The sequence below is a fragment of the Photinus pyralis genome, unplaced genomic scaffold (assembly GCF_008802855.1).
Source record: "Photinus pyralis isolate 1611_PpyrPB1 unplaced genomic scaffold, Ppyr1.3 Ppyr1.4_LG5, whole genome shotgun sequence".
NCBI lineage: Eukaryota > Metazoa > Arthropoda > Insecta > Coleoptera > Lampyridae > Photinus > Photinus pyralis.
In genome coordinates this window covers 19,890,480-19,909,464 of record NW_022170596.1, presented here as the reverse complement: position 1 = coordinate 19,909,464, position 18,985 = coordinate 19,890,480, and the positions used below count along the sequence as shown (strand labels likewise).

General features: G+C 34.7%; 1 protein-coding gene across 1 annotated transcript in view; it reads right to left on the bottom strand.

Moving 5' to 3' along the window:
• Positions 1-13,408, bottom strand: part of LOC116171287 (netrin receptor UNC5C-like) — an 83,365-nt gene extending 69,957 nt beyond the window's left edge. The window contains exon 1 of the mRNA XM_031488044.1: positions 13,133-13,408. Within this exon, the coding sequence (XP_031343904.1) occupies positions 13,133-13,352 (220 nt within the window). The 5' untranslated portion in view covers positions 13,353-13,408. The remainder of the gene's footprint in view (positions 1-13,132) is intronic.
• Between the last annotated feature and the right edge of the window lie 5,577 nt (positions 13,409-18,985).

The window sequence follows — 18,985 nt, the reverse complement described above, 5'->3', positions numbered from 1 at the left end:
AATTACGCTTAAGGTAAACATCATTATAAAATAATATACGTGCCGAACTTCCAAGATCTGCAAGTTAGTAATTAAGCGGTTAACCAGTATAACTAACAGATGAGGGTTTGATAACGTCGTTAATTGTTGTAACCCAACCCTTTAAAGCAAAGAAAGGGGGGGCCGCTGAGAAATTGAGTTTTTTTTCCATTTGGGGAGTTAATTAAGATTTTCAACAATTGGCACGTTCCTACTCTGTTCATTCGTGTTGGTATTTTCTATTGCGTGATCAATACTAATATCACGGTGGAGATTGTATTACAGGTATTTGTGCGAAATTGCGTTTGGGAAACAGAGTTTCTAGTCTAGACAGCTGGAAATGTTTTTTTTTCTCATCAAAACCTCTTGTAATAGTCGCGTTTATTGCCCAATTAATTTAAATACAATTTCAATTACTCAATAAGCACATCGTGCAACTATGAAAATCGAGTTGAAACCATTTATGCAAATATGCGGTTATTCAATTTGACTATTTCGGCTTACCACTTAAACCGCATTTTATTGCCAACTGTTCAGTGACGGGTTCATCTACTTTGTCCAGTTTGCTTGAACATCTATGACCTAATATACCAGCAAATAACAAGCATAATTACCTACTTAAATTCCAATATGCTGTATAAAATATTGACAAATTCGTCGTTCGGTGATAATAAATAACGCTTCAAGTAATTTATAAATTAAAAAATTGTTTAGGCGCACGTCCTCTTTTCCTTATTCCCTTTAACTCCTAATTATTCGATTACAAATATTTCAGTTCGAACTTTTCAGTAACAAATAGTTTAGGCAGAGCTGGGCAGTATTCGATTTTGTAAATACTTTTTAGTATTCAAATACTTTTTAGTATTCAAATACTTTTTAGTATTCAAATACCTACTTTGTAATTAAATACTTTTATGGAAGCAGTATTTGTATTTGTAACTCAAATACTTTCGCAAATATTTAGTATTCGAATACTTCGCAAAGTATTCAAATACTTCTCAAGATATTCGAATACTTCGCACCTTTAAGTTTAAGTTATTCAAATATTTGAGAACTATTTAGAAATGTTTAGGGGAAGTTTCCATTATCACAAAATCAAATATAAAAATCCGATACAGCTGAATACCGAACGATCCTGGAGTGAAACTTTTTGACCCAATAGTCTCCGTAACTTAAAAACAATAGGGACCTTTCTTATATCCTTAAGGCCATGTGTTCCAATTTTCAAAGCGATCGCATGTTTCTAAAGTTATCGTGCACACGGACAGACGGACGGACAGAAAAGGATGTATTTCAAAATCGCTAGGATTAATTTCAGAAAGGTGTACGACGTACGATCGCTTTGAAAACTGGTACACGTGTTCTTAAGAATATAACTGATATAAGAGAGGTCCGGAGGGCCTGGTACCTGCTATATGTAGTAGGTACTATTTTAAATTTTTAAAGTATTTGAGTGACAAGTATTTGAATACTTTTTACTGTATTTGAATACTTTTCAAAGTATTTAGTATAAGTATTCAAATACTTTTGATTTTCTAAAGTATTTACTATTTAGCCCAACTCTGAGTTTAGGGAACGTGAAAACGTGCGGACTACGAATTGACCACAATAACTATACGTTTTCCATTTCGCAAAATGCATTAAAATCCTATTCGAGCTTTGAAACCTCTGGTATCTGGAATGTAAAAATCTTCCAGTTGCTACACGAAAATCGACATTCAGTGGCTATTCATGGTCTTGTATCCAGAAACAAATAATAATTTATGTTAATGCAATTTAGCCTTAGACCATAATATACGAGTAGTACATGGACTGCTATTAGCCCTATGCTTTCAATAAAACATAGGTGGTTACGGATAGAGGGCACTGTAGTCGTGGGTATGTGAATCTCAGGGTAAACTAAAGTCGTATGAACACTAAGAGCTGATTGCACCACTCTGCATACAGTAGTCTCAAATTTGGCGATTATTAGTATGCATATATCATCCGCATACTACTAAACTACTAAATTAATAAATCCAAAGGATTTCATGACGATCCAAATATACGACATAAAAGAATCGCGTTCGAATCGATAGATTTTTAATACTTAATAATACCATAAAATGAAAGAAATAAGATAAAAACACAAGCAAGCACTTTATCGCCAAAACGAAGTCGAAATTAACTACGAAATTTGAACGAAATGAAGGAAAATTACGTATACGCATTTATTAGACCGATCCGACAAACCACTACAAAATTTCATTTGGAAAATAAAATTTGTACTTTACTTTACTTCAACGTTTTAGCCTGTAGATTAACCCTATTTAACTTTATTAAGAGCCTTCAAAGCGATGGAACTAACCCAATAATTCTTATTTTTTAACATTCAGACTCTTAAATGAACTTCACCCCAACTTATTTCATAATTACTGGCGAGATATTTATCTCGTCCCTCTAATGTACCTACTTTCCTTTTTTTTATATAATATCTCTCTTATTAATAAATTCCTACTGCGAAGTTAAGGCGCAATTATCAAATGTATAATAACGTCTACAAAGGAATTCCTGTTCCACTTTAATTTGAATTTTTTTATTTTTATGTGAATCGTATGGCGTTGATATACACGAAGATAGAGAAGAAAGTGAATGGATTTACGAGCGTATTTTAGTAATTTACTTCGTTTAGTGAATAAAAAGTGGTTGTTAGTATTGTAATATCCTACATTTCTTTTTCAAACAATTTACCTAATGTTGTTTATGGTGACAAGGCTCAACTATTACTTCTTTGTCGGGGGCAGCTTTTATAGTCCAATATGGCTCGGTAGTTTAGATTATTGTTTGTTTTTACGTTTCCAAGAATACTGTGCTTTAGGATGCATTTGGAATGGATTTAGAGTTGTTAAATGTGATTCCACACACGCACACTCCATTGTCATTAAGACAATGGAGGAATGTACCTACCCGTCCAGCAGAGCAATCAAATCATCATCGTCATGTTTGGCAATCTTCGTGCGAAAGTATACGAGGGTGGTTAAAGGCCATGACTGAGAGGATCTCGACAATTAAAATTTCAAAAGGAGACCATGAATATGACTAAACTGTGTGAGTTTATGAATCATAGCGCCAAAAACATACCTTTATGCTGCTGTTGATTTATTACGAAATGGTTGTGAAGTGCTCAGGAAGATTATTGATGCTGTGATCAGATCAGATCAGTTGTACATCTGCATTTGTGACTGGGTTTCCTCTCTCTCACCCCCAAATCATTTTACATGATGAGTCTTAAAACCGAGAAGCCAAATTCAATCGTAATTGGTCAAAATTGGGCTGTAGAGTGAGATGTGAAAGGTAACAAGGCTCTGCAGCTTGTATTTTCGAAAGATTTGGTAACTGAAGGATTCAGTTTGACTTTTAAATAAATACTTTTTTGAGCCATTTTCCGATCTCCTGTCCTTTTTCAGAAATAGGAGCTATTTTTTAAATTTAATCTTTCAGTTCTTTGTCTGTCAGTGCCGTAGCAACGAAATTGCCTCTGTGTAGTAGAGCATGAGGCTTTACAAAGCAATTAAATTCAGAACGTTCGAAATGCACCCTACCAATTGTCGGAGGTTTTTGGAACTTTTTACCTATTCAGAGCTAGGGTTTTATGGGCTTTTGTTGTCCATCCTGGCTCGAAATGGGGTTCCAATTATTAAATAAACGGATTATATTCCCCATGAAGTTTTCATTTAATTTTATGGGCTCCTCCCAAAGAGCATTCTGGCACGTGGTTTCAAATTTTTAACCAATTTCAGATCTTTCAACGCCCTTTGTACTGTTTCCTACGCCCAGATCGCTTTCTTCAGTTCAAACGGGCATACATGGATTTGGAAAGGCGATAGAAAGTTTGGAAATGTGAATATTTAAAAAAGCGCCCCTCACCCGGACTAAATGCCGGACTAAAACACCATGGAAAACCATTTTACTGCTAATTTCGTTTTGTCTTCAAGGTTTAATAAGAACGTACACGTTCATTTGTTTTATTTTGATGTAGGATATCTGGATTAATGTTAGTGATCAAATTACAACTTTTTTTGAAAAAATTGGCTAAAATGTTATATCATCGAAAAGAGAAAGAAAATCTCTATCAAATGAGCATAATGAAAGAGGCACTACCATTTAAAAAAATTCAATTGTTTTTCGTTACTCATTTGTTTTCTGAAATAAAAACAACTGAATGCTTCCTTATTATAAGGAAATAAAATGTTAAACAACTTTCATATAGAAAAATTTTGTATACATTCGATATTATCGAGATATATACGATATTCCATCCATAATGGGCACCCTGTATATTAGCATTGAATAAGTAATAATACTTATTCAATGATATTAGTGTGTTAATCTTAATCTCTACATACTTTGGTTAATTTTTACAGAGGCGATATAAGTGGAACGACCATCATGACATAAAAATAGAACAACGAAAAGTTATCATTTATATTTCAATTAAAACACGCTGTGTACTAATGTTATTGAAATGAAACCCTTCCAGAGGGAACCCGTTTATCTTAACAGATAAAAACATAATTAGATTAAACGTTCATCCCTTTTATGAGTTACACGCTTACACACTACAGCCCCAATAAATAATTTTAGCAATTCATTACAACGTTCACCGATTTAAAGTATAACAAGTGCACCGAAGGGAAATATTTCCCAAACATTTCACATTTTTTTAACGCCACGGAAAGTCGTAAACTGTTTTGGCTCAAATAATCCGGCATTTATTAGATCACAGAAACAAGCGTATTTTCCGTTTAGAGTTAAAGCGTACATTAAAAAATCAAAAAACCAAATTAAAGGTGCATTATTAACTTGCCGATCTGACAGCAGCGCCAAACGAGCGAGATGAACGTTTAAATAATTAATCAGGGAAAAAATGAGTGCGTACCCATTAAGGGGAGTTTAAAGAGGAAACTCCACCTTAACTTCCGAATTATACCTTTTTTAAGACATTGATAACTACCGGAGCAAACTGCTGCAATTTAATCGGACCATTAAATTCGAACATAAAAACTGAAAGTTGTCTACTTCAGAAATTGGTTCAGTTTGTGCACGGTTAATTTTCGAAAAAAGGAATCTTTATTTATATTTCGGATAAATCCACGCAGCCGTTCGACTCTTCACAATGTTATTGTATTTGACATTTGCATAAGTGTGTGTAAGGGCCGTATTGGTGATTGAAGTTGAATTGTGACTTAACAAGGGGTGTGTATTTTTAGAACACGCAACCCTTCCACATTTATGTTTGAATTTTCCTTTTAAATGAAGTTAAGCAGCTGTTCGAATTTCCCACAAGTATTGTTTTAATTATAACGCCCGTTGCCTATTATGTTAATCCTATTTTAATTTTTACACGCAGGTGAGAGTATTATTGATTTTAATAATTAAGGAAGGGTAAACGCCGCATGATAACAGGAGAAAATAATACCGTTATTTTATTACCGTAACGGAATTTATTGTTAAGAATATAAACTGGGTCGAGAATAAACACCAAAAATAAGATAGGTATTCGAAAGATAATTGTTTTATTTCCAACTGAAATCCTTTAGCAAAAAGGTAGCACTTGTGAGCGTTATATCAAAAGAAGTGTTTGAAGAACATCCAAAATTGTCAACTCCGTCAGAAATACGGGCTCAAATTTTAGCAGAAAAGCGATCGATGTAATGCCGTTTCTTGTCGCGAGACAGTATTGGAAGAAGTAATTGACTGACGACCAATAAAGAGGACTACTTTAATATTAAACGATATAGAGTTGAAGCAGATTCGTATGTACTGAGTTTCCTCCAGGGCACAAAAGAAATAAGTACCTTCCGTACACCTACAGGTTCAGGAAGACCGAGAAGATGGAGAAGGGCCGACCTGAGGAGAAGCGTTGTTAGCAATATTTTAACAGAGAAGACCTGATAGAAAATCAGAAGAATTGGATCGAAAAGATCTTAGCATATTTAGACGAATTGACCAAAAAAATCTCTTCAGATTATTTCGTTTTGACGTATTCTTCAGTCTATTTAACATCTTTCAAATTTGTGGAATTCTTTAGATAGGTGGCTCTTGAAATTCAATACTTATATTTAGATTCTTGGAACCCTTCGAATGATTCAAACGATTAGATTTTTCCTGAGCTTTTCATTCCTTTTGATTCTTCAAAATGTTTCAATTTTTCGAATTTCTCTCATTCTTCAGTTGAAACTCTTTACGTTCTTCTTTTCTGTTGTATTAAATTCTCCCGGCATCTTTCAAGTTTTGAAGACTCTTCAAGTCGTTTGATTTTTTATATTTTTCATATTCTTTTTCCGTTTTCTTCGAATTTTTCAGATCTGTAAGGTTCTTGGGATATTTCAGTTTCTTCAAACACCTCCGATATTCATGATTCTGTAGCATCTTCTGGAATTCTTAAAATTCTTCTTCACTTCACGCTTTCCCTAGGTTCTACGACCTACTCACATTTTCCGATTTTTTTAAATTTTTCAATAACCCTCTATATTTTTTAGTAGGCTTCCAATTTTCCGATCTCCGACCTTAAAACTACATCAACTCCTGTCTTTGTGATTTTCCGATGCTCCGGATTGAGGTTCGTTATTATTAATCTCAACCTTATACATTCCCGACGAGCGAGGAACTTCTGGATTAAGTCAACCCTGTATAGAGTGCCAACGACCCTTGGGTTGAGCGTGTAAAGGTACAGGATACAAATGCCGAGGAATTATTCGGGATGAACGACATCAGCATGGAGAAGATCGGGGGAAACCACTCCATTAAAGACCTCATGGTATCCCTTGAGAAGTGCCAGAAAAAGATAAAAAGAAATATGGATCCTTCAAATTTTAAATTTTCCGGGGTTAAAAAATGGTCCCCAACTTGGGTGTCCTAGGAGAATAGTACCCGAAGGGTGCATTCAAGACAACAATGTGGAGAAGTAAACTGAGGATGGGAACTTCGAACATTAGAACTCTACTAAAGGAGCAATCTTCCTAATAACCATTAAGGGCATTGCCGAAATGGTCAAGAAGTGAATGTCATGAATTCCCGTGATCATGTGTAGTTTGCAAAGAGATCCATTCCTTAGCTTCTAGCAACTGCTGTCTAAAAAAACGCAGTTCAGCGCTCCACCAGTATTACAATACATGCCCACTTTTTGGTGCGAGTTATTTTGTTAAGGGACTCTTAAGGGACAGATTTACCTGAGAGAGGGGAATTTTTAGGGATTAAATTGCATGTTGTGTGCCGAATTTACACAGGAGTTCATCAAAGGGCGAGACTGCATGTGTGACTTTAACGGAGCAAATTAACCTCTTCATTGAATTCTCTTTGGGACGAACACCCACAAAATTAATTGACCAAGGCGTAGTTTTTTACGAAGGTGTTTGGCGCGCCATTGAAATACTCTTGGAGAGAATTCCGAAAACGAATACTCATGAGATGAATAATTTTTGGACCAAATTTTTCAGAAAGGGGCAAATACTTCGGGGGAGAATTTACTTGTGGTCATGCTTTTATTGTATATAAGTGCGCAATTTTTCGATCCTGCTTTAAACATGGTGTTGGGAACCGCCTTTCATGCGAATTTTCATTTTATATTCCTATCAACAAGTGTCGCTGTGCGATTAGATAAAACGCCAAAAATGTGCTCCTAACTCTCGTTTGATTAATTTAATAGTTGAAATTGCAGTAAAAGGTGAATAATACGCAACGACTAAGTAGACCAAACTTGTTTTGAGCGATAACAGAAAATTTGAATTCATTTCTTAATAATCATAACGCGGCCGCGTATCTTACTGGTGTGTCGTTATCGTGTTTGAACTTACTAATTTTACGGAATGAAATAGAAATTATGCATGGCGGTCATTGTGTGAGGGTCTTCCGATAAAATATAAAGGTAAGGAACCTATACTTATTAGACTTTGTAATTAAATGCCCTCATTTTCATTGGAACCGTTACTATTATCCAAACGGAAACTTTTCGATTATGATGTGGGTTCTTATGGCTTATGGGTATGAATCATATAATATGATTTGCGTTTTTTTTGCTTTAAAATCTTATTGATGAGAATAGGTCACTGAATGTAATGATTCGCCATTGGTGATTGATTTGGTGACATAAGTAGGAAGGCCATTTTTGGAACCTTTAATATACATTTTCAATCAAATTTTTATTTAAAGTTTAAATTGAGCTGTACTGCAGTGAATGTGTTCCAGGCAGTATGAATATCGCGGTTACTAAATTTTGACCATCATTTTCCATTGCGATTTGCTTGAAGGTGTTTATAACATGCCACTTAAGGGTGACTCACACACACTTGCGCACACTCTCAATTTCATGTTTAAACAAATGACAACTTCAAAATTTAGAACTTTGGTACATCAAACAATAAACGTAGCCTCATTTAGACAAAATGGAGTAGTCGAAAATTTCTCATGGGATGTTAAATAACAATGAGATCGGCTTCAGATGGGTTCATTCATCTTCGTTTATGAACACAATAAAATTGTCCGTATGCGCATCTGGCTTACCTTTACCTATTTATAATGTGGTTTTTCATGATAGTGATGCTGTTAGTCAAAAGACCATTAATGCTACGCTGCGTGAGTATTTCTTACACGTTAGTAAGGGAGGTATTGCATTGAGGTAAATATCACCCTCCACTTTTTGAAGGAAGTACACGTTTTAGAGCACCAAGAATCCCAATCAAACAAAATATCGGTCGGTTTGTCGATCTGTTTGTACTCTCATTTCCGGCTAAACGACTGAACCGATTGGAACCAAATTTAGCACACAATATTGTTAGACATAAAATGAAGAGCTAAAAAGATTTTGGGCAGAATCGCACATGCACAGGTGTGCGGGTGGTGCTAGACGCGGGGTGGCCACCGCCCAAAATGTAAATGGCACGATTAACCGAGCGATATATCATTTGAAAGCTCCGTTATCCCAATTAAATGCAAATATTTCTGATTCTACAAAGAGACTAAGCCTTATTGAACAAAGGCGATGGAAACCAAAACTAAAGTTAGTCTGGTTTAGGCATTGATTTAGCCTTCAAACGGTGTATCACACGACCAATATACCGCTAAAATTTGACATTCTCATCCAAGGGGATCAAATATAAGTTTTTGAAAATAAGATTAAATTTCACATCCCCCGATTCAAAATCATTTTCGTTAATTTTCTGGAAACTGATGTATTAGGGATATCGCAAAAAATTTAAATTGCTAGATCCTCATCTTCAAATTCAGCGCCCCCGTATATTAAGGGATGAAAAAGTGTTTACTTTATTGAAAATTCTGTAATAACTGAATCCTCTCCCTATTACCATACACGCATTCTCCAAATAAAACCCTCTCCAATCAATGATTATAAGCCTAAAAATCATTTCACATTCGCTCTTTTCGCTCTTGTATCGCATACAGGGTACAACAAATAAGTATCTCAAACATATATTAAACAAAGGTCCAAAAAGAACCCAATCTCCACGAAATTGGGTATCTGTGTATATTTGAACGTGACACTAACAAATCCAAACTTAGCCCATACTTAATTCTCTCCTGTAAACACGTTTGCCACATTTCATATTTAAACAAATGAACAAAAAAATGATGTTTCTACTTGTTCTTGTACTGAGTTATAGCAATAATTCACTACAGATTTTCATTAAGGGGTACTTCCTGAAAGGTAATTTAATGTTCTAGTTAAGTGTATAAAGGAAAATAAGTTATGGAATAAATATTCTTATAAATAAGAAACTTGCATTCTACGCATGTGCACACCTGATGTTTAAAATATGCAATATATTTGCCTTTACTAAAAGATTTTTTGGTTAAAATTTCAAAAAAAATATCTCTGCAAATAATAAGATTGACGGTGCGTAGATTGCGCATGCACACATCTGATTTTTACAAAATGCGATACGCTTGTTTTTTTACAATTTTTTCCATTTAATGTTTCATAATTTTCCACTTTTTTCGTTTATTGTTCTGGGAATGAGATAGAGGACAAAAAAGAACAATAATGACACTATACTTTTACCAAATTTTGAAAAAAATTTCGAAATCAAATGTCCACGGGCAGCTACATCTTGCTGAATCAATATGGCTATGAAGGCGATATATGCATTCAAATTAATTAATGTTTTTGTCCTCTATCTCATTCCCTAAAAATCCAATATGATGCCCGTCAGAAAAAGAAAGTACCTATTACCCTGTAGCTTCTACATCTAGCGTGTTATGGAAATACTGATAACATATTCTGGTTATCCGAAAAAAACCGCCCATAGAAGGTGCTAACGAGATCCATCTGACCGTATTTAAGCTAGGAAAAATGAGAACGAAATTTGACAGTATCAGTTTTTCGGTGACATTTCAGTTCTTATTAAAGATTTTTCAAAAATTTCAAATACGTTTTTTTATTCACAAAAAGCGGCAACTACACTGTAGAGTGTAGATATCTCTCACCGTTACGGAGAAACCAATGGTGAGCCACGAATTTGAACCACCCTGTACAATCCCACCATCAATAAAAATTTTACGTGTTCCAGTATGTTAATACATACTAAATAAAGTAGGGGTGCAAGTTTAAGTTTGGTAACCTTCTGTTATATATCACCCCTTTTTTTTTAATTTGTATGAAGAAACGGGAAAAGGAAAGTGTCTATCGTGCAGTATCCACTTTCATTTATTCTCATCTATTTTACAAATGCTAATATTGCGAAAACAACATTCAAACTAATTTCAGATTCGTGATATTCATGTTTAAAAACCCCCAGATACCAAATTTCGTCGAAATCAGAATTTTTTTCTCACCCCTATTTACGAGTGCGCCCTTGCGGGGTAAGAATTTTCAAAATTTCTTTGCAAAATTGGAAAGGGCGTACACGAGGCTTATTCAAACGCGTGCCACCAGTCTTTCTAACTCTTATGGTTGCTTGAATGAAAAAATTAAAGAAGAACTGCAAATGCTTGTTTTGATCCCATCTACCATCCAAATTTTTTTTTACATACATACATGTAACACCCTGTATAGAAACTTGTTAACTAGTGACCTCACATACGATTTAGGGGTTTCCCATTTTGTCAAACATTTTGAAAAATTTCTTATTGAGATGGTTCAATATACAAGGTCCGTTTTCTAAGAAAATTAAAAAAAACCTTTTCAACTGCAATTTTATGGTAACCGAGGAACAAACAATCATCAGATTGCAATATTTAATGAACTACAGACGCGTTATACTAAAATGGATTCATACATTTTCAGGCGAGACGAGGCGCATGTTCAAATATAACGAGCGATTCATAAAATTCTGCGTCATAGTTGGCAATTGCGATTTAATTGTGAACATGCCATGTAACTGAAGAGGCATATCCAAGAACCCATGTAAAATCTCCAGTTCTATCCATCTATCTGTTATGATTGCTGAGAAAATAATTAATGAACAATCGGTTTTTGGAAGTAACACTGAAACATCTTGGAATCTTTTGTTTATTTCAAAAAATGTCACTTTTGGCACTCAATTTTTTGACATACTGGAATCACAGACATAATGATAACATGTAGGTTGAACGATGAACTATCTCGACCCTTTGAGCCTATACATATATACAAGTACATCCATGTACATGTAAAAATTTAAACAAAATGGTGTCTTACGCATCAAACACGTGCCTCTTATGCGAGACCATTTTGTTTAAATTTATATTTACAATTGGGAAACTTGGTTTTACCTGAACTTAAAAAAGCTATAAATATTAAACTGAATCGTAAAACAAATTTTCTGTGTTTATGCAATCATTTAATACAAATTGTACGGTAAACCATTTGGGTACATGTTGTCATTGTATCGCAGTTAATTAAAAAACTGGTCGATATCTATTGAAGCTTAATTGAGATTAGTCATGCTAAAGAATTTAAAAGTGATATAGGTATTAAGGGTGTAGAATTGATACACGCAACATAAGGAAAATCAATGGTAACTTTGAAACATGTCGATATTACAATGCAATTTCAAATACAATTTTCCGGAAATGTACAGGTTCAGGAATTTTTAATTTACAATGGAACAGCAGTGCGTACATCTGTGCATCCTCGAAAATCTTCAAACATCCGGTCAGACTTTTTAGATGATTTGTTGTAATTGGTTTATGACCATCTTCGGTTCTTCCAGTATTACCATTGATTATATACATATAATCAATTACTAAAAAAATTTACCAAAATTTATTAAGACAAATGTTGGTGTAAATTTTACCATTTCCGCACATAAACAACAGATATTTCGTGATTTGCACCAATCAAAGATCCTATGGATTTCAGTATAATTTTAAAGGTTTTGAATTTCTTCATATAACTTTGATACATAGCCAAACTGCATCAGTGTATATGATTGTTCATAAACCCATTGAGCTGTGGGATACCACAAAATTGTAATTCGGCTTAGTTCACACAGGTTTATATTTAAAGTCATTGACACTACTAACGCTTACATTAATAAAACCTGGCAGGAATTATTAGATAAGCCATTAATAATCAACGACAGCGGTGTATGAAAATAATTAAACACCATGAATTTTTATAGTTTTATTATGCAAAATGTATTTAAAAGATTTCCTTATATTTCAGCGTTAATAAGCTCCAGAAATGTTCCCCATTGCTCCAAAATTAAACGCCAAGACCACACAGGACACACCACTCCTTTGAAACATACTTTAATTACGTTGTAAATTGATCTACGATATGATTTATACGTAAATTCCGAAATTTATTTTTGTCATTTTGATTTATGCGCGACAGGGAGTTGTAAATTATTAAAAGGTATACATTTTCACACACGGATTCTCTTTGCAGCTATCAATATATACAACGCCTCTTTCTCTGGTTGATAAAAAACTGGAAAAAGGTTGAGCTACTTCAATATTAAAAGAAAACTTTTAAGCTAAAGAGCGCGCATCTGGATTTTTTCACAATTGTCTGTTCTTATCCTTCTCCGAGGGAAATTAGCGAACTCGCAAAGCTCTCCGAAAATGTCGAACTTTCGGGAAACAGACGCATATACCTACTCATAAAAAATTCATCTCCAAAAGTGGCAGTACTTACCGTAAACCGTAATTTGGGCCGGGGAGGCGGTTCGTTTCGCGGCGATATTTTCGGCTACGCATGTATAATTTCCCGTATCCTGAGCCCTGGCTTGTCCGATTAATAAATGCCCTTCGGTCGAGACAAGTACATCGGTATCGGGTAGCAGCAGTTGTCCACCACGTTGCCAATAAACATGAGGGGGTGGTAATCCAGTTGGCGGAACACAACGCAGTTCCATTTGGTGACCTATTTCGACCCTTGTCGATACCGGATTTACTTCGAATTGTTTTTTCAAATCTGTAAAAGACAAAAATGATCGCTTTAGGTAAATCTGGGTCGGCAAGTTTCAAATATTCTACAATATACATTAGAGTTTCGAAGTTTGTAAAGTGAATTTTGCGCCCCCCACCGTTGTGGGAACGCTTAATAAATCGGTATAAAGTGCATTCTTATGTTCAAACCGTCGATACATTCAATTGGTCCAGTGAGGGAGTAAAAATCAAGGAAGCTTGAATTGAATCTTATCTCTTGGGATCTTAAGAGATTAACTTTAATGTCTAAGTCGCATATATTTTTCACTTGAAGAAGCATGCATATAACAGAACTGTCAGCATGATGAATAAAATAAAGTTACTTTCAACATACGGGCAATGTTTGTTTTTATTTTCAAATTTTTATATCCGTTCGCCATCGCATCATAAAGTGTAACATTGTTGTTTCACTGTTGTAATCAATATGCTACATAAAGTAGGGGTGGTTATAATATAAGAGTGTTAAGTTGTTAAGTATTTTCAATAAATAACAATATAACATGAAAGAAATTCTATAATAAGCTTTATATTGTGCATAGCCATAATTTAGAATTATTGGTTGAATTGTGACAATTTCGCACGAATCTTTCAATTTCCAGTGTTTTTGGTCACGGAAAATGTGGGGAGGGAGAAAAATCAGTACTGCAGTAGAAGTTAAATTGGAGAAATTTCAGTTATATCTGCCAATTTTTTTCTGGAATTGACAAAAAGCAAATTGTTCATTTATTTTTTCACTGCTCGATAGCAAATTTTGTCCAGATCTAGTTCTTTTTCGCACCGTAATTCACTGGTGTACCATCTGTTAGAACGAAATGTTAACAAATTCTTCTGGATCATATTTCAGCAACTTCATGTGAGGAAGAATCATAAAATAATTAAACTTGTCTGCTTAAAGTACTTCTTGAAGCATAACAAACTATAATAAAGGTATACTTGAGTGGCTCAAACAAGGCTCCCAAAAACAAAAGCTAATTCACTGCCTAAACTGAAACGCTCATAATACCAAGAGACCTAAGATTTTGCTTAATTTGTCAGATGAAAGCACATGTCCGCCCCGATCACCAGTGCGAAGTTTTCAACACCCCCGCATGCCCTAGAGCTGATTGTATTTATCTTAGTTTATTTATTTATTTATTTATTGTCCCTCTTGTTCTAGGCCCTCAACAGGCTTACACCCAATTACAGAGTGACCCGCATATTGCTTTTTATTTTTATTTTCAAACGGTATACCCATCGGATGAAAATTCCGAAACGTCTACAATTTTGTTGAATATCTGTAAGTTTTGAGGAATTTGGTTTTTCTTCCATCTTGATTCGGCAGGGGGCCCTCTGCGACCAGCCCAAAAAGGCTTGGAGAAAAGGCAAAACGCACTCATTTAAATATTATAGATAACTTAATTTACAGTATCTCCATTACATTCTCCACTTTATAGATATCTTTCTAAATATATGCACTACGTATACAATTCCCCATAATAGAAAAAGGTTTATTAAAGATTCATGCTATTGCAAAACACTTGAAAAACTGAATGCAACAGGGAAAGTTGTAAGATCTAACTAGCACAACATTTCCTGTGGACCTGTGCACAGTTCAATTTTGTTCCTGCTGTTCCATAAACGGGAATTTTCAGTTTCCCATCGATTGAATGTATGTGGGCAATCAACACTGCTGAAAGCCCTTATGAAATTTATATTTGTTGTCTGTTCAGAGGGGGATGGGGGTTGTTTCCGGATCCCGCTAATCCAAGAAATATTTTCATACCATGGAAATCCCTATTTAAAGCATCTCTTATCAATCCCGCAGGTTCGAAATTCGAAATTCGAGATCGGTCAAGTTCACTCCTGTTTTACGAGGTACATCCAGAAAGTATAAGTTCATTTTTACTGGTAAAATAAAACAAATGTATATTAGGAAACATAATTTATTGCAAATGAATCTGTAGACTTAAAACTATTTTTCAAAATAACGACCACTATTTTCTAGGCATTGATCGTAGCACGGCGCCAATTTTTGTGTTCCTCCGTCATAAAACGTTGACGCCTGTAACTCGCGAGTTTTTTTCTTTAATCTCATAGTCGTTATGGAACTTCTTGCCAGAGAGATTCGATTTAAGGCTTAGAAACAGAAAGAAGTCACTAGGAGGAAGGTCCAGACTATATGGTGGGCTTCCCATCCAAATTGAGTCAACAGGTGCTGTGCCAGGTTTGCAGTGTAGGGACGAGCATTGTCATGAATCAATAAAATACCGTTAGAGGGCATTTCGCAGCACTTATTTTGAACTGCATGGAGCAGTTTTCTAAGCGTATCACAGTAAGCAATATCCGTAATTGTTTTGTTCAATGGTGGTAGAATAGGCGATTTCATGTCAATCCAAATTTAATACACTTAGAAACCTACTATCCGGTAAAAAAAAGCATAAAAAACCAATTCAAAAAAAAATGGCGCTAGGGCTCCGCGGAGCACACTTTGAGAAACGCTGGAAGATAAATGAGAGAAACGAAAAGTTTGACTTTCTGGGATTTTATCATATCTTACTACCCATGTAAGATAAAAACAAGGTAGACTGTTTATTTACGTACAATCCAGTGGCGTGGGCAAAACAAACCTTGGACCACAGTCTCCGAGATTTGACCAAATGCTGATATTTTTTTAATGCAGCAACCTGTATAATTATCTCATCGTCATATTGTTTTTTATTCTTTCAGATTACATTAATGTATACTTTTTTTTAATTTTAGCCATGAAAACCTTATTTTTTAGCTGTTTTTAAATCGTAGCCCATGGATTCATGGATAATTTTGTTTTGTTTATTGTATCCATGGTAATTAAGGCAGCCAATCAATAAAAATGGTTGACGGTAGAAACATGTTATTTCAAGATTTTGAAAAATATATAATTAGATATATAAAAAAATATTGGTTGTGATAGAAGCATGTAATCAAGAAAAAGAATGCAGTAAATTGACTTTAAAATATACAGGGTATTGCATTTAAAAAATATCAACGTTGTGTCAAATTTCCGAAACAATGGTCCCAATTTTTTATTATCTACGCCCTTGGATTCTACGTAAAAATATCTAACATTATCTTGTGTGTGAGGTATTAAAAGTTTCATAATAAAGTGGCACTGGATCGCGAAAACGGAAAGTTATCTTTAAAAGTAGCAGAGATACACTGCAGTCTCAACCAAAATAGGACGTACTGTACTTACAGCCCACCCGGAGGGGGCCAGGGGTGATAAAATACGTGTGGTATTTTGTTGGACTCTCCCGCCATAACCTTTTTAAGAATCACTTTATACTTATTTATTTGCCCTGCCGCTGGAAGAAAACGGATTGATTTTCTTCGTTTCCCCACATATTTTCATCTACGTTCGCCAAGGATTTAAAAATTGATTTTTAGGTTTTGAATATTACGCATCTTTTTTTTCGTAGGTACTTACACGTCAGAAACGTGTAAAAACGTGAGTGTCATCGCACATCATCCTCTTAAATAAATATTTGTGAATGTAAAAAAACGTATTTTGACAGTTAAACAAAATGTGAGAACAGAGTTCCCTTTAGAACTTCTACAGAAATTTATGTTGATCTATCTGTTGGTAGCTGGTTAACGATCGTGTTCTTCCAAAATTCCTTGATCGTCTTCAAACGGTGTCGAAATAAACGCCCAAATAAAAAATTATAGCTTACATATATACTGATTTTAATAAATCGAAAAAAAGTCTCTCATGTTTGCGGTGGTTAAGCAAGATTTTATGGAAATTAATTTACTTCAAAAGCATTCTCTCAGTTTAAAAGAAAATCGTTCTCTTTCTTCCGCTTTGAAGGCACATCAAAACAGTGCGATGTTACTGAAATAAAAAGCGTAATCATTACGTAATTAGTATATTTACGACGTAATTTGTGAGAAAAGTAACAACCCGTAAACAATGAAACTTGCCGCTTGTATTTTCCCGCCACATTTACCAGTAACGAGTAATAAAAACTGTAGAATCTCTTCATTAATTATCTGAAAAAGTGTAATTAAATCTACGAAACCATATACCTGCGCGCACTTCGCGAATTTCGTAAGGGATGAATTACCCGGGGGCGCGTATTTTGAGTGTGAAGCGTTTGAGGGAAGCAAATTTCCTGTAGAATCTTTTTAATTTCCTGTTGTAACAGTATTGTTGCTTATCGTGCCCCTAATACGTACTAATAATGCGAATGGCCTTTATGTAAGCTCGACAAACATATGCGAAATTTTGACATTTTCAGTTAGCGATCTAAATTGAATTCCGAACGCGGCTGGAAGTTGTTCTCGTTATTAATAATTTCTTCAATAACCATACATTTAAGCCGAAGTTTTCAAACTTAATTAAGTTTATTTAGAGTCGCATTTTATATGAAACTTTCGACGTTAATATCTCCCTGGAAGCTCAATAACTAACCACCTACCTGTAAAGTTGCATGAACCTTGCCTAGCAGTAAATTAAACCTTCAGTACTTAGAACCTTCAAGTGGTATTTAATTTATAAAAGTAACCGCATCGTTTGCGCTGAAATATTGTACGGCTAACATCTAAATATAAACGTTTGGATTCTCCTCGCAGTTATGTTTTGCCGTTCATTTAATTGGCCATAAACGAACAAACGTTTAATTTACGACCGCGACCGATGTTTTACTAAATCATAAATTAATTAAACTATTCTAAATATTTAGTTCAAATTTCGAACAATTATAACGCTAATAAAACTTTTTGCGCGTACGCGAAGTTAATCTAAAGCACAATATGCGGGGACAAATTTACAGACGGAACGTTCCCTTCAAAAGCTAAATATACTCGCACCAGCTGTTTTCGCGACCCTAAAGGTGTACCTTTGGTGGTTATTCTTTACACTTTTAACTAGGTAGGCTTGATCAAAGATTTCATTTAACTTTACAACCCCGATGTGCTCGGAAAATAAATGAAAATATATACCATTTCAGATTACGCGGGTTTTGGAATAAAAATTATCCAATTGAGATCAGGAATGAACACCAAAAACCTCCAGTAGCTCAGTAATATGGGTTGACGCTAATAATTATTAAGGCCTCAAATTTCTAACTTTAAACTCGAGATTCATCCTTTAAACTAACAATTTCGATTGTATACTTGGAATGTCCTGCTTTGAATTCATAGTTTCTACCTTTCATTCGAGGTTCTCACATTGAACTAGATATTTTGACTTTAAACTGGAAGTTCTGACCTTAAATTGGATTAAATCTATGAATTCCGCATTTAAATTTGGCAATGAACTCGTTATTCTGCCCACAGACAGGCAGATGGACACAAAACTATACAATCTCTAAATTTTTAATAATAAGAAGGGTCATTTTAAAAAAATAGCTCATCCTTAAATTATAATGCGCAATTAAAAACCAGAATTCCTAGGAAGAAAAAAGCTTAAATCGTTCCACAAGGAGAAGAGGATATTTTAGATTAGTTGATTTGACAGCAAACATCGTTCGAGGATTCCTACACCAATTTATTCGAGCGATATCCCTCTAAATTACTATTAATTAAGTAATCTTTAAATTTC